Source organism: Phacochoerus africanus, chromosome 3, assembly GCF_016906955.1.
Source record: "Phacochoerus africanus isolate WHEZ1 chromosome 3, ROS_Pafr_v1, whole genome shotgun sequence".
NCBI classification, from domain to species: domain Eukaryota; kingdom Metazoa; phylum Chordata; class Mammalia; order Artiodactyla; family Suidae; genus Phacochoerus; species Phacochoerus africanus.
In genome coordinates, this window is record NC_062546.1 from 49,919,928 (window position 1) to 49,939,563 (window position 19,636).

Here is a 19,636-nt window from a genome sequence, read left to right on the forward strand (position 1 = left end):
TTTTCTCTCTGCTTAAAGCTTGTCCGCATGAGGAGGTAACACTATCTCCTCTTATGTTCTACCACAATGCTTCTCCATATCACACAAACAGTCTTTGAAATTGTGAAATACAAATTATGGATTTATTATTTGTCTCTGATAAACTGACTAAATATTACCTGTTTTTTTGGGGGGAGCGCACTTGGGCCTGGGATTGAACCTGTGTCACAGTAGCAACCTGGGCCGCTGCTGTAACAACACTGGAGACTTAACCAGCTGTGCCACAAGCAAATTCTCAATATTATCTGATTTTTAACAGCTGCACTCTTGAGTATTTTTCTTTGGATGGCATGAAACCTTTATTCCATTAATTATGTATTACTTATAAACACGGCTACGCATCCCTTTAAGTAAAAGGAGGTGGAAACAAGGACCTGTGAATTCTGAGAGCCAAGAACACGATCACCACGAAGAGTGGTGCGCACAAGAACCAAGTCAAAAGAGGATTGAGTTGTGAACTGCAAGAGGATGGATTAGAGAGACTACCAAAGAGGAAAGCTGACAGCACAGACTTAATTTTCTCCTCCCAGACGGCAAAAAAACTTATGGATGAGTCTATGAATTATAATGAGTTAAACATAAGAGCGCACAGAGAGGACCAAGGCAGCAGATCCTATGACCAAGATTTGAGAAAAACTGGAGTGAAGTGGGAGGCACTGGGTTAGAGTAGTAGTTCTGATAGAGGGCAGAAGAGAAATGGACTTTATCTTTGTAAGCCTACTTTCCATCATGTCATGGAGTCAGCAGGCCTAAGCTGGCCACAGTTCCTTCAGAAGCAGAACATCTCCACAGCAGTGGTTAAAAATCATCCCACTACACTGACCTGTTATTATTACATAAAACAACTGTTAACCTGTAGGATGACTGGGGAAAGCGTTCCCATAAAATCTGACAGTACTGGCACTTAGTACTGGCACACTGGCATACAGATCAGTGCATTACCACTGAGGATCTAAAAAGAAACCCTCACAGTTACAGTCAGTTGACTGTCAGTAAGAGTGACAGATAATTCCATTTAAACAAATGGTACTGGGACAACTGGATATCCGCATAGAACAGAATAAAATGAAACCCCTACCTCATACCATATGTAAAAATTAATTCAAAATCCAAGAGCTATAACTACAAAAATTCTTTAGAGGAAAACACAGGTGTTATCTTCATGACTGGATTTGACAATTCTTAGATATGACACCAAAAGACAAAAAATAGATTAACTGAACTTCCTCAATATTAAATATGTCTGTGCTTCAAAAGACCCCACGAAGAAGCTGAAAAGGCAATCTCCTGAAGGGGAGAAAACATGTGAACATCCTGTATCTGGTAAAAAAAAAAAAAAAAAATGGTATCCAGGATACAAAAAACCCCTTCCAATTCAGTAATAAAGCAAAACCAATTTAAAAGTGGGCAAACACTTGAACAGACATTTCTTGGAAGAAGATACACAAGTGCATCATAAGCACATGAAGAGATCCTTAACAATATTAGTCATCAGAAAAATACAAATCCAAACCACAATGAGAGGCCACTTCACACCTACTAGGATGGCTATAAGCAAAACAACAGGTCATAGTAAGTGTTGACAAGCATGTATAGAAATTGAAATGCTTACACACTTTGGATAAAAATGTAAAATGGTGCAGCCACTCTGGAAAACAGTATGGCAGTTCCTCAAAAAGCTAAACAATGACCATATGATACAGCAAGGCCAGTCATGACTATATTCCCAAAAGGAAGGAAACATGCATTTATACCGAAACCTGCTGTTATATTACAAATGTTCACACTGGCATTATTAACAATAGCCAAAAAGTGGAAACAACTCAAAGGTCTAGCACCTGATAAATGGATAAATAAATGTGGTCTGTCCCTAACATGTTGTAATGTTCAGCAATAAAAAGAAATGAAGTGCCGATACATGCTACAAAATCGATGTACCTTGAAAACACTGTGTGACTCTATTGATATGAAATACCCAGAAAAGGCAAATCCTCTTACAGAGACAGGGAAGAGAGTAGTGGTTCCCCAGGTTTGGGAAGAGTGGGGAAGGGGACACTGGCACAGGGTGTTGGCTAGAAGGTATAGGGTTTCTTTGTTGGGTGATAACAATGTTCTAAAACTGATTGTGGTGACAACTGTATAACTCTAGGAATACATTCTATGTCACTGAACGGTACAATTTACATGAATGTTTTATATTTCACTAAAGCTGTTACCAAAAAATAGCTGATGCTTTGGGATCAGGAAGGGTGTGCTGTTCGGCTTCACATCACTGGCCAGGGTTCAAGAAAGAAGGGAACTAACAGTGTGCTCTTTTGAATAGGGAAAAAGGTGTCTGTCTTACTCACATAACATCTATGAAATTAAAGGGAAAATCTATGGTTCACTGCTCAAAGCACTAAGTGATTTATAATTCCCCAAATTAAGAGTTTTTGGGGGCCCCAAAGTGAATACAAATTACCTTATGTTTTAGCGTATCTATCTGAATATCCATTTCAGTTGGACTGCTTTTTACAACACCATGGGCACTAAGCTCTCCTTTTTCATCTTCATTTACTTCCCTTCTTGCCATTTCCAAGCGTTCCTTCAATCTGTAGAAATGTATAGAATGAATAAGTCAAGTTCTTTAAGAGTAAATATTTAATAATGACTTAAAACAGATATATCTTCTACCATGTAATGTAAAAAAACCTATAAATTATGGTCCTTTCTCATTTGTTTGATCTAATATGGTTTGAAAATATAATAACTAAATTATAATTTCAGATAAATAACATCAAAAATTTTAGAAACATATACAGTAGGGAAAGTGTTAGTATATGCATGTACATATCACAATTCATATAGATTTCTTATAAATAAGTTTTTATTTACATCCATTTTTAGTATGTTAATATGAAACATTAACTTATTGTCTTATTAAATACTAGTAATACACCAGAGATCAGCACCCAAGGTGAAGAAGAAGAACATACTTATATGTGAATGTTTTGAAAAGATACAAAAATACATTTGGGTACCTACTGATCACAGCCTACAAGAAGAAAATAAAGTGCACACAGAAAACATCAAGTCACTCACTCAAAATAGAAAAAAGAAACAAGAGAGAAAAATCTTTGGAGTCTGAGTTGTGGGGGAAAAAAACCCGCCAGGCTTTAGAAGAAAGGAAATCAGCAGAGAGAGAATGTGTAACAGCCTCCTCAAGACTGTTTTAAGAGATCTGGAAATCTTGGTTAGTGCGGTGTTAACAATATGCAAAGCAACAAAGAGAAAGTTATATGAGAAAACAATATTGCTGAGAATCAGGGAACAGCTCTAAGCAGAATTAACCCTCAGCATCCACAGCGTTTTGCTTCCAAGACCCTCACATACCCTGTGGATACTGAAATCCTCAAGTCCTTTCTAGAAAATGGTGCGGTATCTGCATATACCCTGCATATCCTCAAGTATACACATTCGATCTTCTCTAGATCCTTCTAAAATCTAATACAATGTAAATTCTACCCAAATAGTTGTAAATGCAATGTAAGTACTATGTAAATAGTTGCCCAGCCTGAGCCCAACCCAAGTTTTGCTTTTGCAACTATCTAGAATTTTTTTCTGAAGTTGGTTGAATCCAGGGATGTTGAGGGTGAAGTGTACTCAGCAAATAGGTGGGGGCTTCACAGACAATGGGAAACACTAGTCTTTTCTTTATTTTCTGAGTGGTCAAAACATGATCACTAAGATTATTGTACTTTAAGTCATACTTCAAATACATAAATATATATATATATATTTGCATGTATATTTTCTAACTAATAGAGCAGAAAGAAAACATAAGCCAAATCAAGATAATCTTCCATGTTATTAAACATGACACCAATGGGGTTTTAGATATTAAAATACTTGAATGCTGAAGGGGAAGAACACTACTAAAAGAAGGAAGATCACCGAAAAGAGCAAGGATAGCCTGCAAAAATAAGAATTCAAGGTAGACGATGAAGACTAGGGTGACTATAAGCAGCAGGACTGTCACGACGGTTTTGGAAATCATTAGAGAGTAAACGTAATAGTGCGGCATTCAAAAAAGTTTCAGACTGTGCTTTAGTTTCCATGGTACATTTTCAAAAGGGAAATTTCTTTAATTATGAAAATGCATATATAGAATGTGTCTGTTTCTAGGCTTTAATAAAATAATAATTCATTAATAGTTGAAATGATCTGAAATATTAAAATCTTACCCAGTAAGCTCTTTTTCTAATCCATCAGTTTTCTTCTTTTCCTGATCCAAACTGCTTTCCAGAAACGGTATGAACTCCCTCAGTTGCTTTAATTGTTCCTTTCCATCCACAGACTTTGAAAAAAAAAAATAAGCAAAGTTATTTTTTCCTATCTAGACACTTATTTGTCTTTCTTAAAAATGTTATTTTTTTGGAGTTCCCACTGTGGTGCAGCAAGTTAAGGATCTGATGCTATCTCTACGCAGCTGTGGGTTTGATCGGCCTGGTACAATGGGTTAAGGATCTAGTGTTACTGTGTCTGTTGTGTAGTTCACCGTTGCAGCTTGATTGGATCCCTGGCCCGGACACTTCCATATGCCAGGAGATTGTCTGAAAAAATACATATATTTTATATTATATATAAGTATATATGTACACACATTACATCATATACCATATATGCTAGACATACATGTGTATATATGTTATACATACCTACATAACATATATGTGTATTTATATAGACATATATATTTCTTATGAGTCCATGAGTCATAAGTGTTTATAGTGAACCGTAGTTCATAAACTTGATGTCATAAGTACAGAATTCATAAATAATGGCTTTTGTTAAAACAACTGATTTTTCATTTTCATGATTTCTTCATTTTTTCTGGAACTGAAATTGCCAAAATTTATGTGTTAAAAACAGAGGTTTTGACACATAAAAGACTAAGAGTTGATAAAAATCTTTTTCAAAGAGTGGTTATATTTAGAATTCGGTTTCTAAAAATGCCCTAGCAACATTTTCATCCATAGTTCATAATACTCCAGGTTTTGTTCATCACATCTTACTAAAATCATCTCTGAAGAATTCCCACTCAATGCCCATTACATTTTGTTTTTATGATCACATGGCCATGGGATTAGATACATTATCCATAGGCCTTCTTGCGTAAGTTTCAGTTTCATCTTTTCTTTCTTTTTTTGGGGGGGTAGGGTGGGGCTGGGCCTGCAGCACATGGAAGTTCCTGGGCCAGAGATCGAAACTGAGCCACAGCTGTGACCCAAGCTGCTGCAGTGACGATGAAGGATCCTTAACCCGCTACACCACAAGAAAACTCCCTTCCTTTTTTCATTAGCTATTTTTCTCTTTAAAGTTTAAGTCTTTCCTATACAGTATATAAAAATATAACTCTTCCTCGATTCTTGTAGCTTTTTATTTTTTATTTTATTTTATTTTATTTTTTTTGTCTTTTTGGCATTTCTTGGGCCTCTCCTGCGACATATGGGAGGTTCCCAGGCTAGGGGTCTGATCCGAGCTGTAGCCACCAGCCTACGCCAGAGCCACAGCAATGCAGGATCCGAGCCGCGTCTGCAACCTACACCACAGCTCACGGCAATGCCGATCCTTAACCCATCGAGCAAGGCCAGGGATTGAACCCTTAACCTCATGGTTCCTAGTCGGATTCGTTAACCACTGTGCCACGTCGGGAACTCCCTCTTGTAGCTTTTTAAATTTCTCCCCTTCCGTTGGATTTTAACATTCTTTAATGCATGGTCTCATTCGAAAATTCAGGTTTTCATCAATTATTCTCTTCTTTTACCCTAAAACAGGATTTTTTTTTGGCTGTGCCCCTGGGACGTCAAAGTTCCCAGATCAGGGATCAAATCCGCACCACAGAAGCAACCCAAGCCACTGCAGTGACAACAGTGGATCCTTAAATTGCTGTGCCAAAAGAGAATTCTGAACTCCGAGTTAATTAGGAAAATCTGATTGTCAGCCTTGCAACTTCACCAACCATTTTTTTGAGTGTCATCAATGACCTTTTCCTTTACTCTTTGATCCTGCTTTACTTTTCTTGCAGCAACTGATAAGCTAAAGCCATGCTTCTCTAAACACACTTGTGTCTAAATGACAGTAACCCTTGGGGTTCAGTCCTAAACCTTTCTATACTGTTTTGCTTGTTTGTTTTTTAATGACTACCCCTGTGGCATATGGAAGTTCCCAGGCTAGGGGGTACAGCAGAACTGCAGCTGAGACCTACAGTAGAGATCATGGCAACACCAGATCCTTCACCCACTGATCAAGGCTGCATCCTCATGGATACCAGTTAGGTTCTTCACCTGCTGAGCCACAAAGGGAGCTCTGGCACAATTTTTTATTTAAAATCTTAGTACAAAAATCACTAACTTTCTGAATTCAGTTAATGTCCTTGATAGAGAGAAATTATGCTATAGCAGCAAGGACCATCAATGTAAATCCAATAAATACATTTTATCAATAAGACATTTCCTATTTTATAAAATATCCTTATATACTACTAGTAAAACAATTAAAATTCCTTTTCAGTATGACAGGGATTAGAAGACTGACTTACCACACTTGTACTTGGCGGGTTTCCATGAAGCTGTTCAATTTCGCCCACGTGCTTTTTGTTCGTCACTTTCAAGTTGGCAGATTCAATTTCAAGCCTAAAATGGGTATTTTACAATAATTATTTGCATACATAGATTTTAAAAATACCTCACAATTTGTAAACCAACATCTACAGAGTCATTTATATAAGTTCTAAAGTTTTGAAAAGTAGATGATTTGGCAATCGTGCCAATTTTCGAGTTGTGTTTTGTGGATAATGTGAAAAATTCAGAAATAATGGGGAAGTACGTTGCATTCCAAAACACCCCAAAACTGAATTTTTTACCCAGCTTCACAATAACGCATTCTTTATTATCATTCCTGATATAATTCTTATACTATACTGCTTATCTGCTTTATACTTATACTCAAGTTATTCTCTGTGCTGCTCTACTGTACTTTTGCATGTGATCCTTCATCTTCTCGGTAGACTTCACGGCCTCTATATGTAGTTCTTGTGCTTCTTGCAACTAAAATAAAGAAAACGAAGTTGTGTTTTACCTACAAATACACCTTCACCCATTTGTCTTTTATGACTCCTTTTTTGTGCCATAAGAATGGAGTTGAACTGTTATGACAGAGACCCTATGGCCCACAAAGCCTGAAATATCTGCCATCTGGTCCTTTACAAGTTATTGACCTCTCTTCTAGTACTAAAACACAACATTATTCATGCTTTAAATTATATTTTATCAAATGCATATACTCACTGATAAACTGGCCAAAGAGGGAAAAGACAGAATTACCTTACAGTAAACAATTATATTTTGGTCTTCCAAGTTCCACATCAACTACAACATTAAATATCCACATATGTCAGTGACCATGGCCAGTCCAGGGATTATGAAAGTCTTGTGGACTAGTTAGAGAGACAGTATCTACACAGGAGCCAGGATGTGTGGTTCTCAGTCCCAACCCCACCCATTATTAGCCATGTGCCCTTGAGCATACCACTTACATTTTCTGTCTCAGTTTCTCCATCCGTAAAATGGAGATAATAATAGCATCTACCTCACTGGGATGTTGGGAAGCTTAAACTGGGGAATACATATAATGTCCTTAGAAGAGCAGGTGGCACATAGGAAGTGCTAAGTGTTTGCAATCAGCATTACAACTGTTGCTCTGGTGTATGTTCTAAACAATTTAATGTTTCCGCAGAGAGCATGCCAATGGACACGATCTTCTCCACAAGTCACGTGGAAATCCCCCTTCATACCACTGAAAGTGGCAGACAATGGGGAGCCTGAGGCCCAGAGCAGATGCCCAGAACTTCAAAAACTTACACTAATTCCACCAACCCACTACTATTTTTTTCCTCTTATAATAATTTATAACTTACTTCCTCTCTGTCCTACTCACTGGCCAGTGACCATGGACTACGATGCAAAGAGCATCTTGATTGAGTAGTACTGACTGATAGTACATGACTGTTAGAGGAAACGTTAATTCATTGGCATGGATATTTCCCAAAGTTCTGAACCAATTTATTCCCAGCAACTGTTTATGTCCGGCTGCTCTAGCACTCAGGTGAGAAAATTAAGGTTATGGCCTATCAAAATCAGAATTGCTACCCCCAGAGCATTACAATTGGTGAAATTCTCTCAATCTGTAAATCCCAGTTTGGGCTGCATAATGAAGGAAAGCAAATCAGAATTTTTCTTTCATAGTGAGGGAGAAAAATTAGCATTTAATTGAGCAATTCTTCTCTATTAGATTAAGTGCTTTTGATCTTATATTTCATGCTTAAAAAATTTTAACAAAAGTTTCATTATATCTTATCTCTAAGAAGGAATTATTGGTATGGCATTAAGTACTTTATCCTAATAACTGTTAGGATAAAATATGTTCAATTTATGCCATGCATATCCTGTAACATTCCCTGAAAGACAAATGTATACTAAGACAAGATTATCACTCATGACAACACATTAAAGCAGTGTGACATGAAGGGCTAAATTGTCCTGCACAGACCAGATGACAAGGGCTGAAGAGGACAGGGTGAACAATGGAAAAAACAAGCTTTCTGCAGAAGGAGAGACTGGGAGCAGGTCCACATGAATGGAGGATTAGGCGAGAGGAAAAGAAACTGAAAAGACAGAAAGGACAGCATGAGGAAAGGCCAGGAACAGGTGAAATCAGCCAATTCACTCAGAGGATAAAATCCAACAGCAGGGAAATTATCCACACAGGTCCACACCCTAACTTGAAAATGAATGTTTACAGTGGCATTCTTTATAGCCCCAAAGTGGAAACACACAAAGGCCCATCAACGGATGAAGGGATCAATGTTTTAACTATATAACAGAGTATAGCTCAACAATGAATGAAATGGAAGTGCTGATAATGGTCCGTAACATGGTAAAACTTTGAAAACTTTATGTCAAATGCAAAAAACTAATCATGGACCACATACCATGTGATTCCAGTTATATGCAACACCTGGAATGGGCACATCTATGGAGAAATTAGCCTGGTACCTGCTTGGTGCTGAGGGAGGTGGGGAGCTGTGGGTGATCGCTAAGGGATGCAGGGTTTCATTTTGGGGTGATGGAAGCATTCTAAATTTGATTGTTGTGATAGTAGCATAACCCTCTAAAATAGGAAATACCAAAATATACAATTTAAACGGGTGAATTATAGATACATGAATTATGTCTCTGAAGTTTTTAAAAAAATCCAATGGCAGGATCTAGATAATTTTCTTAATTCTCTCTTTTGGGAGCACATGCCACACAAGATCTGAATATCTCCCTATTTCAACAACAGAGCTAAATTGAAAAGAAAAGAAAGGCAAAGCCTAATTTCAACTGGTTTGTAGAATGACCTCTCTGCACAAGTGAATCTGAAATCAACAAAATAAATATACACAGATGCCATACCCTTCACCAAAATTACACTTACAATTTTTTCCGATCATGCCATTAAACATTCTCCTCTGATTTTATCTGGCTTGTCTGATCATCGTTATAGAGATATCACTAAAAAGTACTGTTTAACAGAAAAAGCAAAGTCTCTCAACTTCTCTGAGGAGTGTGCATCACTGTCTACTTTCCAAAGGGGAAATAGAATAAGAAAAATATAGCATACAAAGAGCAGAATAAAAGCAGTGTTTAAGAAATAAGTGTGTAATTAAGATAATAAAATTGAAATAAAATAATTGTAACGAAAATACAAAAGAAAGCTATCCATGGGAATTAGTATCCTAAAGCATTTTATGTCATTCATTAACATTTAACAATCTCATACATACTCGACTTGTGATTTGACGTAGTTTCTTCTTTAAATCCTGTGTCTCATCTTCTAATTTAGCACGATCAGGCGACATCAGCTCCAATAAAGCCTCAGACAGGGACTGCTTTGTTAGGGAATCAGCCAGTTCTTGTTGAAGTTGTCCCACAACCACCTAGTAAGATACTCTGTCACTGGTTTTATAAATCACCTTATTATTAGTTACATTAGTAACAGTTAACTCCAATATATGTACTTTGAAAACTATCACCACAGACATCAATTCGCCTTCTCCTTTCCTTCACATGCACACCTTCCAGCTCACTGAATTTGGTTAAAGTTACAGCAGATGTTATCCTCCTGCCTTATTGATGTTAAGTTATTAGAGGACAGATTCAGGCCTGCTACCCACTCCCCCAACCCCGCCAATGAATTTGCAGAGCTCTACTAACTCCTGAAGTCTCATAAAGAAATGGAGGTGAAAAAAAAGAAAGAATAAAAAAGAATAAAGGCATTCTCTTGGGCCCAGTGTTTTAAGGATCCAGTATTGTCACTGTAGTGGCTTGGATCACTGCTGTGGTATGTGCTGGATCCCTTGCCCAGGAACTTCCCCAAGCAGAGGGTACAGCCCACCTCAAAAAAAAAAAAAAAAAAAAAAAAGAGGAAAAAAAAATAGGTGTGCAGTCCTAAGAGGTAGTGGTAAATTCCACTTTGTTGAACATTTTCCCTCCTTGCTTCCATTAACTTCAGAGTTCTCACCATAAATATACTTCAGTAAAACTCAAACCAAACTAAACCAAACCAAACCAGAGTTCCTCACAGATTCAATTTGGTGCTCAAATGAGGTCATGCCCATGGACTTCAGGGCCCTTTGATAACCGGGCCTCCATCTGCCTCCCTGACTACAGCCCCTACAGCCCTCCCCCCAACCCGCTCTATTCTAGCCTCTCACGAATCCTGCCACCTCTCATTACTCTGAGGATAGGAATCCAAGGCAAAGTTAACGTGTGTTATGTGTTGGACAAACTCATAGCCGAATAATAGTAATTGAGCCATAAAATGAGAATTATGAGCAAATCATTGGTACAAATGTTCAAAGTAAATTATCAGTAGCAGTGGGAAGATGAAATCAAATGCAGTTTTGTTAAAACGCACCACATTTGTCCCAAATGATGATTTAATGAAAAGCGGATGCCTTTAAAGAGTAGAGAGGTTATAAGAACACATGATTTGAGACTGAACTATTTCCAAATTTAATTCAAATGAACATGAATAACATTGTACCAATGAAAAAGGTATGAAAACCTACTGAAGGAAAAAAGCACTATGAGGTACAGCACCTACACATCAGTCCATCTGGGAATCTGGATGGGGCTGTCAAGGTCATCCACCCAAATGAATATTAATATCAAAATACTCATACTAGGTATGAGCATTGCATTTATCTTTTCCACCAAGGTATTACAATGAGTGACAATAAAGATTGAAATGATCATCCCAGCAGTGTAAGAATAAATTATTAATATCTGTCTGTATCTATTAACAATTTATAACTTAATCTCTTAAAATTTCTTAGGTGACATCTTGTCTTTACTCAGCATCAAGCACTCTCAGGTCTAATTTTTGTTTGCTGGATACAAGCTATGCTCTTAGGCTGATTTATAGCCTATATTTTATATATATACACACACACACACACACACACATATACATATATATATATATAAAATGTCTATATAGCCTATATAAACCTATATTATTTCTTATATTCAGCTAGAGTCAAATGTGGCCATCATCAAATATTACTCTGAATTTTCCCTCAGGAAGTCTGACAATTCTCTTTCTTTCTGGATACTTACTTCTCTTTCCGTTTTCTCATTTTCATACTGATTCCTCCTCTCTTTTAGGTGACTGCATTCCTCGGGTAACTCCTTGTTTCTTTCCTTCAGCATCAGATGTGGTTTTTCACTTTCAGCTTGGAATTTTTTGATAATATCCAGACACTGGTCCTGGAGATTAATTACCATTTTCTCCTTGCTGTCGACTTCGTTTTGCAAGTCATCCAGCTGCTGTCGCAGCAACAGGTTTTCACTCTCTAGTTGGGATGATCTCTCCTTCAAGGACTCTTGCTGCTCGCCCATGTACTTCTTCACTTTGCCTTGTTCACTTGGAGGCATGTGTGCAATTTCCTTCTTCTGACACTGTGCTTGGCTTAGGTCTCTCTGTACAGGTACAGGTTCAAACACCAAAGACTTTTCTCCGAGAGCATCTCTCCTGTGATGGAGCTCGGTTTCTAGGCTATTGGATTTTCCTTCAGTTGTAGACAGTTGCTGGGAATGCACCTTGCTATCTTTCAGGTTAGACAAATCCAAATTTATTTCATCTTGGAAGGGGAAGCACTTATCTTCTGCTCTCTGGAAGGCAAGTTCCAGGTCTCTTTCTGATGTCTGACTTTGTTCTTGATCATGTGTGGCAGTAGCCAATCCAGAGTGGGATGATTCAACTTGCCTTTCAGGTCTTTCTTTATTTTGTCTTTCATTGTCCAGTTCAGACTTCAGCCTTGTATTCTCAGCTGTCAGAACATTAAGCTGTCTACTGCATTCCAAGATTGTTTTTGTTAATATGTCCTCAAGTTTTACTCTCTCTTGAAGTTTAGCAAACTTATTTTTTGCAATTTTAATGTCCCTAAAACATTTCTTTCCCATTTCCTGGCTATGATTTTTTATTACCTCTATTTTCTGTTTTAACATGGCAATTTCATTCTGTGACATGTGGTTTTCAGACAACAGTTTTTTTGCTTTCTCGAGACTCTCAGCTTCCTAAGTAAAACAAAGGAGACGTTCAGCTGGGACTCAAAAGTACTCAAATTGACACCTGATTTCCTCTGAAATGAAAGACTAGACTATATATTTATACAATGAGAAGATTGCAGTAAATGGATATCCAATAGGAAAAAATGAAAGTGGGATACATCCCTCAAACTTTACACAGCAGGAATCTCCCCAAATTAAAAAAAATGACTGAAGACAATGAATCCAAGAGAATAAAAAAGAAACCACAAGAGAATTTTTAAAAAGCTCAGAATTAGAAGGGCCTTTCTCTGAATTACAAGAAACCCAAAAGGCTTAAAAGAAAAGATGAATACATCTGACTACATTGAAGAATTCCATCTGGCATCTCAGCTATACAGCCACCCCACAGGGAGAGCATTATCTCTGTACATAGTTTGAACAGACTGAATTTCCCAAACATTTTTTCCAGAGAAAGTTTCCTAAATACTCCACTTTCCTAATATTTTTACAGTTAACAGGAGTTACATCCACTGACAACTGACAAATCTAGTCACTATGCTAAGAACTTCTATCATCAGCAGTTAACTCACTATGACAACTCTGGAATGAAGAACTTAAACATATAAGCAAGCTGCAGGATGTCCCCCAGGTCTTCTGTTTCTACTATGAGTCCTCTACACTAGACCACAACTACTTCTGTGGTATAAATATATAAACACAAAATAAGCCTTATGTTTCACTAATGGCGAGTACACGAATGGTCAATCAGGTAAAATTTATAGAGCGCTTCTGAGAAAATCATGAGATTATTTGCTGCTGCAATAACTTTAATGCCTCTTTAAAATGTTTTAAATAGTAATAGATATGAAATGGCTAGGGTCACTGCCGTGGTGTGGGTTCAGTCCCTGGCCCAGGAACTTTTGCATGTGGTAGAGGCAGCCCCAACAAAGCAGAACAAACAAACAAAAAACCAAAATGCACACAGGGATTTGAATCAAGAATGTTACTTTGTTGGAGTTCCCGCTGGGGCTCAAAGGGATTGGCAGTGTGTCAGCGGTACAAACATGTAGGTTTGTTACCTGCAACTGCAGTGCCTTGGATCTGCCTGCAAACTCCTGATTTTTCAATAAGCTAACAGAATCTGCATTCAGAAGAAAAGAAAAAGAGAAATAAAATATATGAGTAATTTTTGTAGATAAAGGACCATGTACTTTGTACATTCACTCATCTGTACCTTGAACAAATACATATTGAGTATCTATGACGTGGAAGGCATGCTATGAAGCTCAGCAGTTAAAACAGATAAGACAACTGGCTCTTATTTAGCTTAAAGTCTCGTAGAAGAGAAAGACACATAACGATAAATGCAGATAGGTCCTATAAGACAAGAGAGGTCTAGGCTCATATCACAGAACCTGATGTAGACTAGGTCAGGGAAGATTTCCCCAAGGAAGAGACGGCTACACTGAGACAAGAAGGCTGAGCAGGAAGCACGGAGCAAAGGAGGAAGAAGCACACTGCAGACAGTCTGCAGCACATCCCACATGCTCTTGCAATCTGATTCTAGCCAGAGGAACAGGTACCAAGTTCCCCTCCGACCTGAAATAAGCAAAAGCAAAACAAACAGAATACACTAAAAATGATATTCAAGACAAAGGGCTTCAGGCAATGAAGGACAATGATCCCTGAAAACACATGAACTTAGCCCAAAGAACACCCCATCTCACTGCCTTGAGAGAATTTCCAGGTCATGACACAAGGAGAAGGAACTGAAGTGGAGGCCACCAGGCTCCCTAAGTAGAAGGGATGATGCTGAGAGTTTGGTGAAAGCAAAGCAGATGGAGATCTTAGGTCAGAACATGAGAGGAGGGAGTTCCCTGGCAGTGCACTGGGTTAAGGACCTGGGGTTGTCACTGCAGTGACTCGGGTTGCTGCTGTGATGTGGGTTCTATCCCTGGCCTGGGAACTTCCTTATGCCACAGGCAGGGCCAAAAAGTGAATTAATTGATAAAAAATACATGAAAATAATTAAAAAAAAAAACCGAAGCAGAAATTGAGAGAACTGCAAAGAGAAACAGACAAATTCACAATCATAGTCTGAGATTTCATTACCCCTCACTCAATTAAGTGAGAGAAAGGACAGGCAGAAAATCAGCACACAGATATTAGACTTGAACATCAATATTCTTTAAAAGTGGCTATGCAACACTTACCAAAAAGGACTCTATTCTAGGTCGTAAAATAAATCTTAACAAAAGGAGTAAGGTAAAAGGATTGAAATCATACTAAGTATGTTCTCTAACTACCAAGTAATCAACCTGTAAATCAAGAACAAACCTATCTCTGGAAAATACGCAAATATTCGGGAACTAAATAACACACATCTAAATAACCCTCGAGTCAAAGAGGCAATGAAAAGAGGAATTGCAAAGTATTTTAAACTGAACGAAAATGAAAACATATCATGCTACAATTTAGGAAATGCTGCTTACTTACATAAGAATTTATAGTACTGCTTGTCTATACTACAAAGGAAGAAAAGTCTCAAATCAATGACCTTCACCTTGACCATGAAAAATCAGAAAAAAAGCAAAGCAAACCCAAGAAGGCAGAAGAAAGGAAATCATAACGATCAAAGATGAACATCAATGAGAAAGAAAACAAATAAAACAATGTGGAAAATCAATGCAACCACTTGTTTTCAGGGGATGAATAAAAGTGATAAACATCAAGCCGGGCTGGTGAGGGGAAAAAAAAAGTGAGAGAATGCACAAATTAACAATTTCCAAAATGGCTAATATGATATTGCTACAGATTCTACAAATAGCAATGGAATGACAGGGTAATATTATAAACATTATGTAAATAAAACTGAAAACTCAGATGACGTGAGTAAATTGCTTGAAAGAGAGAAATTACCAATGCTCAATCAAGAAAGAAAAAATAGGAGTCCCCATTTTTGCTCAGTGGGTTAGAAACCGAATAGTATCCATGACGAACAGGTTTGATCCATGTCCTTGCTCAGTGGGTTAACGATCTGGCGCTGCAGATCCAGGGTTGCTATGGTTGTGGCAAAGTCTGGTATCTGTGGCTCTGACTCAACCCCTTGGCCTGGGAACTTCCATAAGCCCTGGGTGGGGCCTAAAAGGAGAAAGAAAGAAAGAAGGAAGGAAGGAAGAAAGGAAGGAAGGAAGGAAGAAAGAGGGAGGGAGAAAAAAATAAGCTAAAGAGCCCTGAATCTAAAACACAAATGAAAGTCCTAGTTAAAGTCCTTTCCACAAGGAAAATTCCAAGTCCAAATAGCTACACTGATGAATTCTACCATATATTTGAGTAAGAAATAACAATACCAGGAATTCCTGTTATGGCTCAGTGGTAGCAAATTTAACTAGTATCCATGAGGATGCAGGTTTGATCCCTGGCCTCACTCGGTGGGTTAAGTATCCAGCATTGCCCTGAGCCTGGGAACTTCCATGTGCAAAATAAAGAAAGAAAAAGAAAAAAAAAAAAACTAATTCCACATAAACTCTCCTCAAAAAATGAAAATGAGAAATATGTTCCAATACGTTCTATAAAACTAGCATTATCCTGAAAACAAAAGCAGACAAGGGTATTAGAAGAAAGAAAACTATGTCATGAAAATGGAGGTAAACATTCTAAATTAAAAATAAGCAGGAATTCTCATTGTGGTTCAGTGGGTTAAGAATGAGACAAATATCCATGAGGATGTGGGTTTGATTCCTGGTCTTACTCAGTGGGTTAAGGATCCACCATTGCTGCAAGCTGACACATAGGTTGTGGAAGCCAGTCAGATCTCACGTTGCTGTAGCTATGGTATATAGGCCTGCACTGGAGCTCTGCTTTGACCCCTAGCCTGGAACTGCCATATGCCATGGGAGCAGCACTTAATAAAGACCAATACAAAAACAAACAAACAAACCAAAAAACAAAAACAAAAATCCCCAAATTAAACCTGAAAATACATTAAAAGGATAATTTATCATGACCAGATTAGGTATAGCCTAAGAATGCAGGGTTGCTTTAACATTTAAAAATCTATTAATGTTAATCACCATATGAACCAACTAAAAAAGAAACATCCTAGGACCATAACAGTAAATAAAAGAGGCATGTGACAAAACTCAACTTCCTTTCCTGATAAAAACCCTCCGGCAAACTGGGAATACAAGGGAACTTCTATTTGATAAAGATCTATCACAATCCCACAGTTTACATCATATGTAATGATGAAAAACTGAATGATCTTCCCAGGAGTTAAGGAACAAGACAGGAAGAGCTCCTTCTACTCCTATTCAGCACAATATTAGAATTTCCGGCCAGTGCAATGAATCAAAATAAAGACACAGAAGGCACTGGAGGGGAAATGAAGAAGCAAAACAGACTGCTAAGCAGCAGGCAACATGGCTACGTAATAGGAGTTAGTTAATTCCACCTTGTGGGCCAGGCTGCTTGCTTCGGTAAATAAAGTTCTGAACTGCAGCCGTGTCCACTAATTTACCTGTTGTTTGTGGTTATGTACTCATGGCTCAATGGCAGTGCTGATTAGCTGGACAGAGAATGTGCTGGCTGCAAGTCTTAAATATGAACTACCTTTAGTCAGATAGTAGTTTACGAATGAAAAACCTTGACGACCTTTGCTTACTTAGAAAATCTGAGAGAATCTACAAAAATCCACTAGGACTTACAATGCATGAGTTCACTAAAGTTGGAGCACTCAGAATCCATGCACAGAAACCAACTCTAATTCTATAATCAGAATAAACACGCAGAAATTAAAGTTTAAAATATAATAATTACAACTGCACTGAGAAAAAAGAAATCCAGTTACTCTCATAAAAGATGGAAAAAATCTGTACACTAAAAACTACAAAATATTCCTGAGAAAATCAAGGAAGATCACTATAAGTGGAGAAAAAAACTGTTCAAGGGTTGAAAATTCAACACTGTTAAGAAGTCAATTCTCCCCCAAATGAATCTGTCAGTTCAACATAATCCGAAACTAATTTCCAATAGATGAGCAGATTATTCTTAAGGAAACAGACAAGCTGATTCTAAAATTCATGTGGAAAGAAGGGTATAAAACGGGCACAAGATAAAGTTAAAGGATTGTGGCTTTAACCAGACAGCAAAGAGAAGCAGCAACTGGATTTTAAGCAAGGGGGTACCATGACAAAACCAACATTTTCAAAATACATAATAATTATGGTTACAGTGGAGACCAAGGTTTTAGGAGATGGAGTGGCAAGGAAAAAAGTTCTCAGGTTACCCAAATATTCTAGGAGGGAAATGACGGAAGTTATGTACTTCAGTATTCTAGGAGGGAAATGATAACCGGACCTTGGGTGAAAGCCCAGGAGAAAAGTAGAATCACAAAAGCGCAGTGAGTGCGAATTATCATAGCCCTTTGCCTGAGAGCATATAATAACTCATTATGTATTAATACAAATCATTTTTGTGAGAAGGACAGCACAATAACATACCTGTAGCCCATGCGCAGTACTAGACAAGCTGTGTGTGTGTGTTACTACACTATACACAAAAAGGCTTTCTATGTATACAACAGGCCTACCTTTACACTCCATGCCAAGTTGTTCAATTAGCAACATAGCATTCATAGATTTAGAGGAAAGCAACTCACGATCCTTGGAAGCCGTTTCAGAGAACTGAGTTAAGTCCTCAAGGTCATCCACAGAATTAATTTGCTCTTTGACCTACAAATAAAAAATAATCTTTCACAAAGTCTCCCAAATATTTATTAAAAAATAATAGGTGTACAGAGATGATAAATATCCATATTTTATGAAAGCAAAAACATAAGATACTTCTTTAAAATAACTTTCATGAAAAGGATACATTTATTAATAGTGTTTCTAAACTTTTGTTTGTTTGTTTTTCCAGCCACACCACAGCATATGGATGTACCCGGGCTAGGAGTCAAATGGGAGCTGCAGCTGCAGGCCTATGCCATAGCCAGCACAACAGGGATCCAAGTCACATCTGCAACCTATGCTGCACCTTGTGGCAATGCTGGAATCCTTAACCTACTGGGTGAGGCCAGTGATTGAACCTGCATCCTCACAGGGACAGCATTGGGGCCTTACCCCATGGAGCCACAACAGGAACGCCTAAACTGTTTGTTCAAAACAAAAGTCTCTGCAACAAAGCAAGCTTTTCTATTTTTTCTTTTTTCTTCCTTTCTTTCTTTTTTATCCTGCCCACAGCATGTGGAAATTCCTGACTAGGGATCAAAGCCATGCCGTAACAGCAACCACAGCTGTAGCCATAAAAATACTGAGTCCTTAACCTGCTGGGCTGCAAATGAACTCCTCTCTACTTTTCCTCTACTCCTTTTTCTTTTTTCTTTCTTTCTTTTTTTTTTTTTTTTTTTTGTGGCTGCATGCATAGAATATGGAGGTTCCTGGGCCAGGTATCACATCTGAGCCTCAGCTATATCCTTTGCCACAGCTGCACCAACACTGGATCCTTAACACACTGGACCACACAGCAACTCCCTCCACCATACATTTGACAAACTACCTTTTACTACAGGATCATATTTTTTATAATTAATTTTTTACGATACCTTGTTCTTTTCATTAGGTGTTTTCTTTATAGGCCTGAAAAATAACAAACCATTCTTTTCAGGCAAATGTTAAATACTTAAAATACAAAGAATACCTAAAGTCATTTTTTATATAAAATCATCGCTTTGGCAATAAAGATTCTACAAAAGGGATTTCTATAAAATGAACAGTAACATTTAAGGACAAAGCAAACATACCAATAATAATATTAACAAAAGCATTAATGTTAGATCAAGCTGACAAAAGAAAAACAGTAAGAACATTACTTGCATTACGTGATAGGAAGACGGATATTAGGGGTTTTCGCTGTCATTTTAAATAAAAACTAGCTTTTATGGCACTCACTTATTTGGA

The 19,636-nt window shown here is 37.7% G+C and overlaps 1 protein-coding gene across 1 annotated transcript in view; it reads right to left on the bottom strand.

Moving 5' to 3' along the window:
- The window catches only part of LOC125121896 (ankyrin repeat domain-containing protein 26-like), a 76,692-nt gene that overhangs the window by 21,851 nt on the left and 35,205 nt on the right, over positions 1 to 19,636 (bottom strand). Inside the window, 9 exon segments of the mRNA XM_047770204.1 lie at positions 2,501 to 2,630; positions 4,263 to 4,375; positions 6,620 to 6,713; positions 7,057 to 7,127; positions 9,908 to 10,060; positions 11,745 to 12,704; positions 13,757 to 13,818; positions 18,268 to 18,409; positions 19,282 to 19,315. Of these exon segments, the coding sequence (XP_047626160.1) occupies positions 2,501 to 2,630; positions 4,263 to 4,375; positions 6,620 to 6,713; positions 7,057 to 7,127; positions 9,908 to 10,060; positions 11,745 to 12,704; positions 13,757 to 13,818; positions 18,268 to 18,409; positions 19,282 to 19,315 (1,759 nt within the window).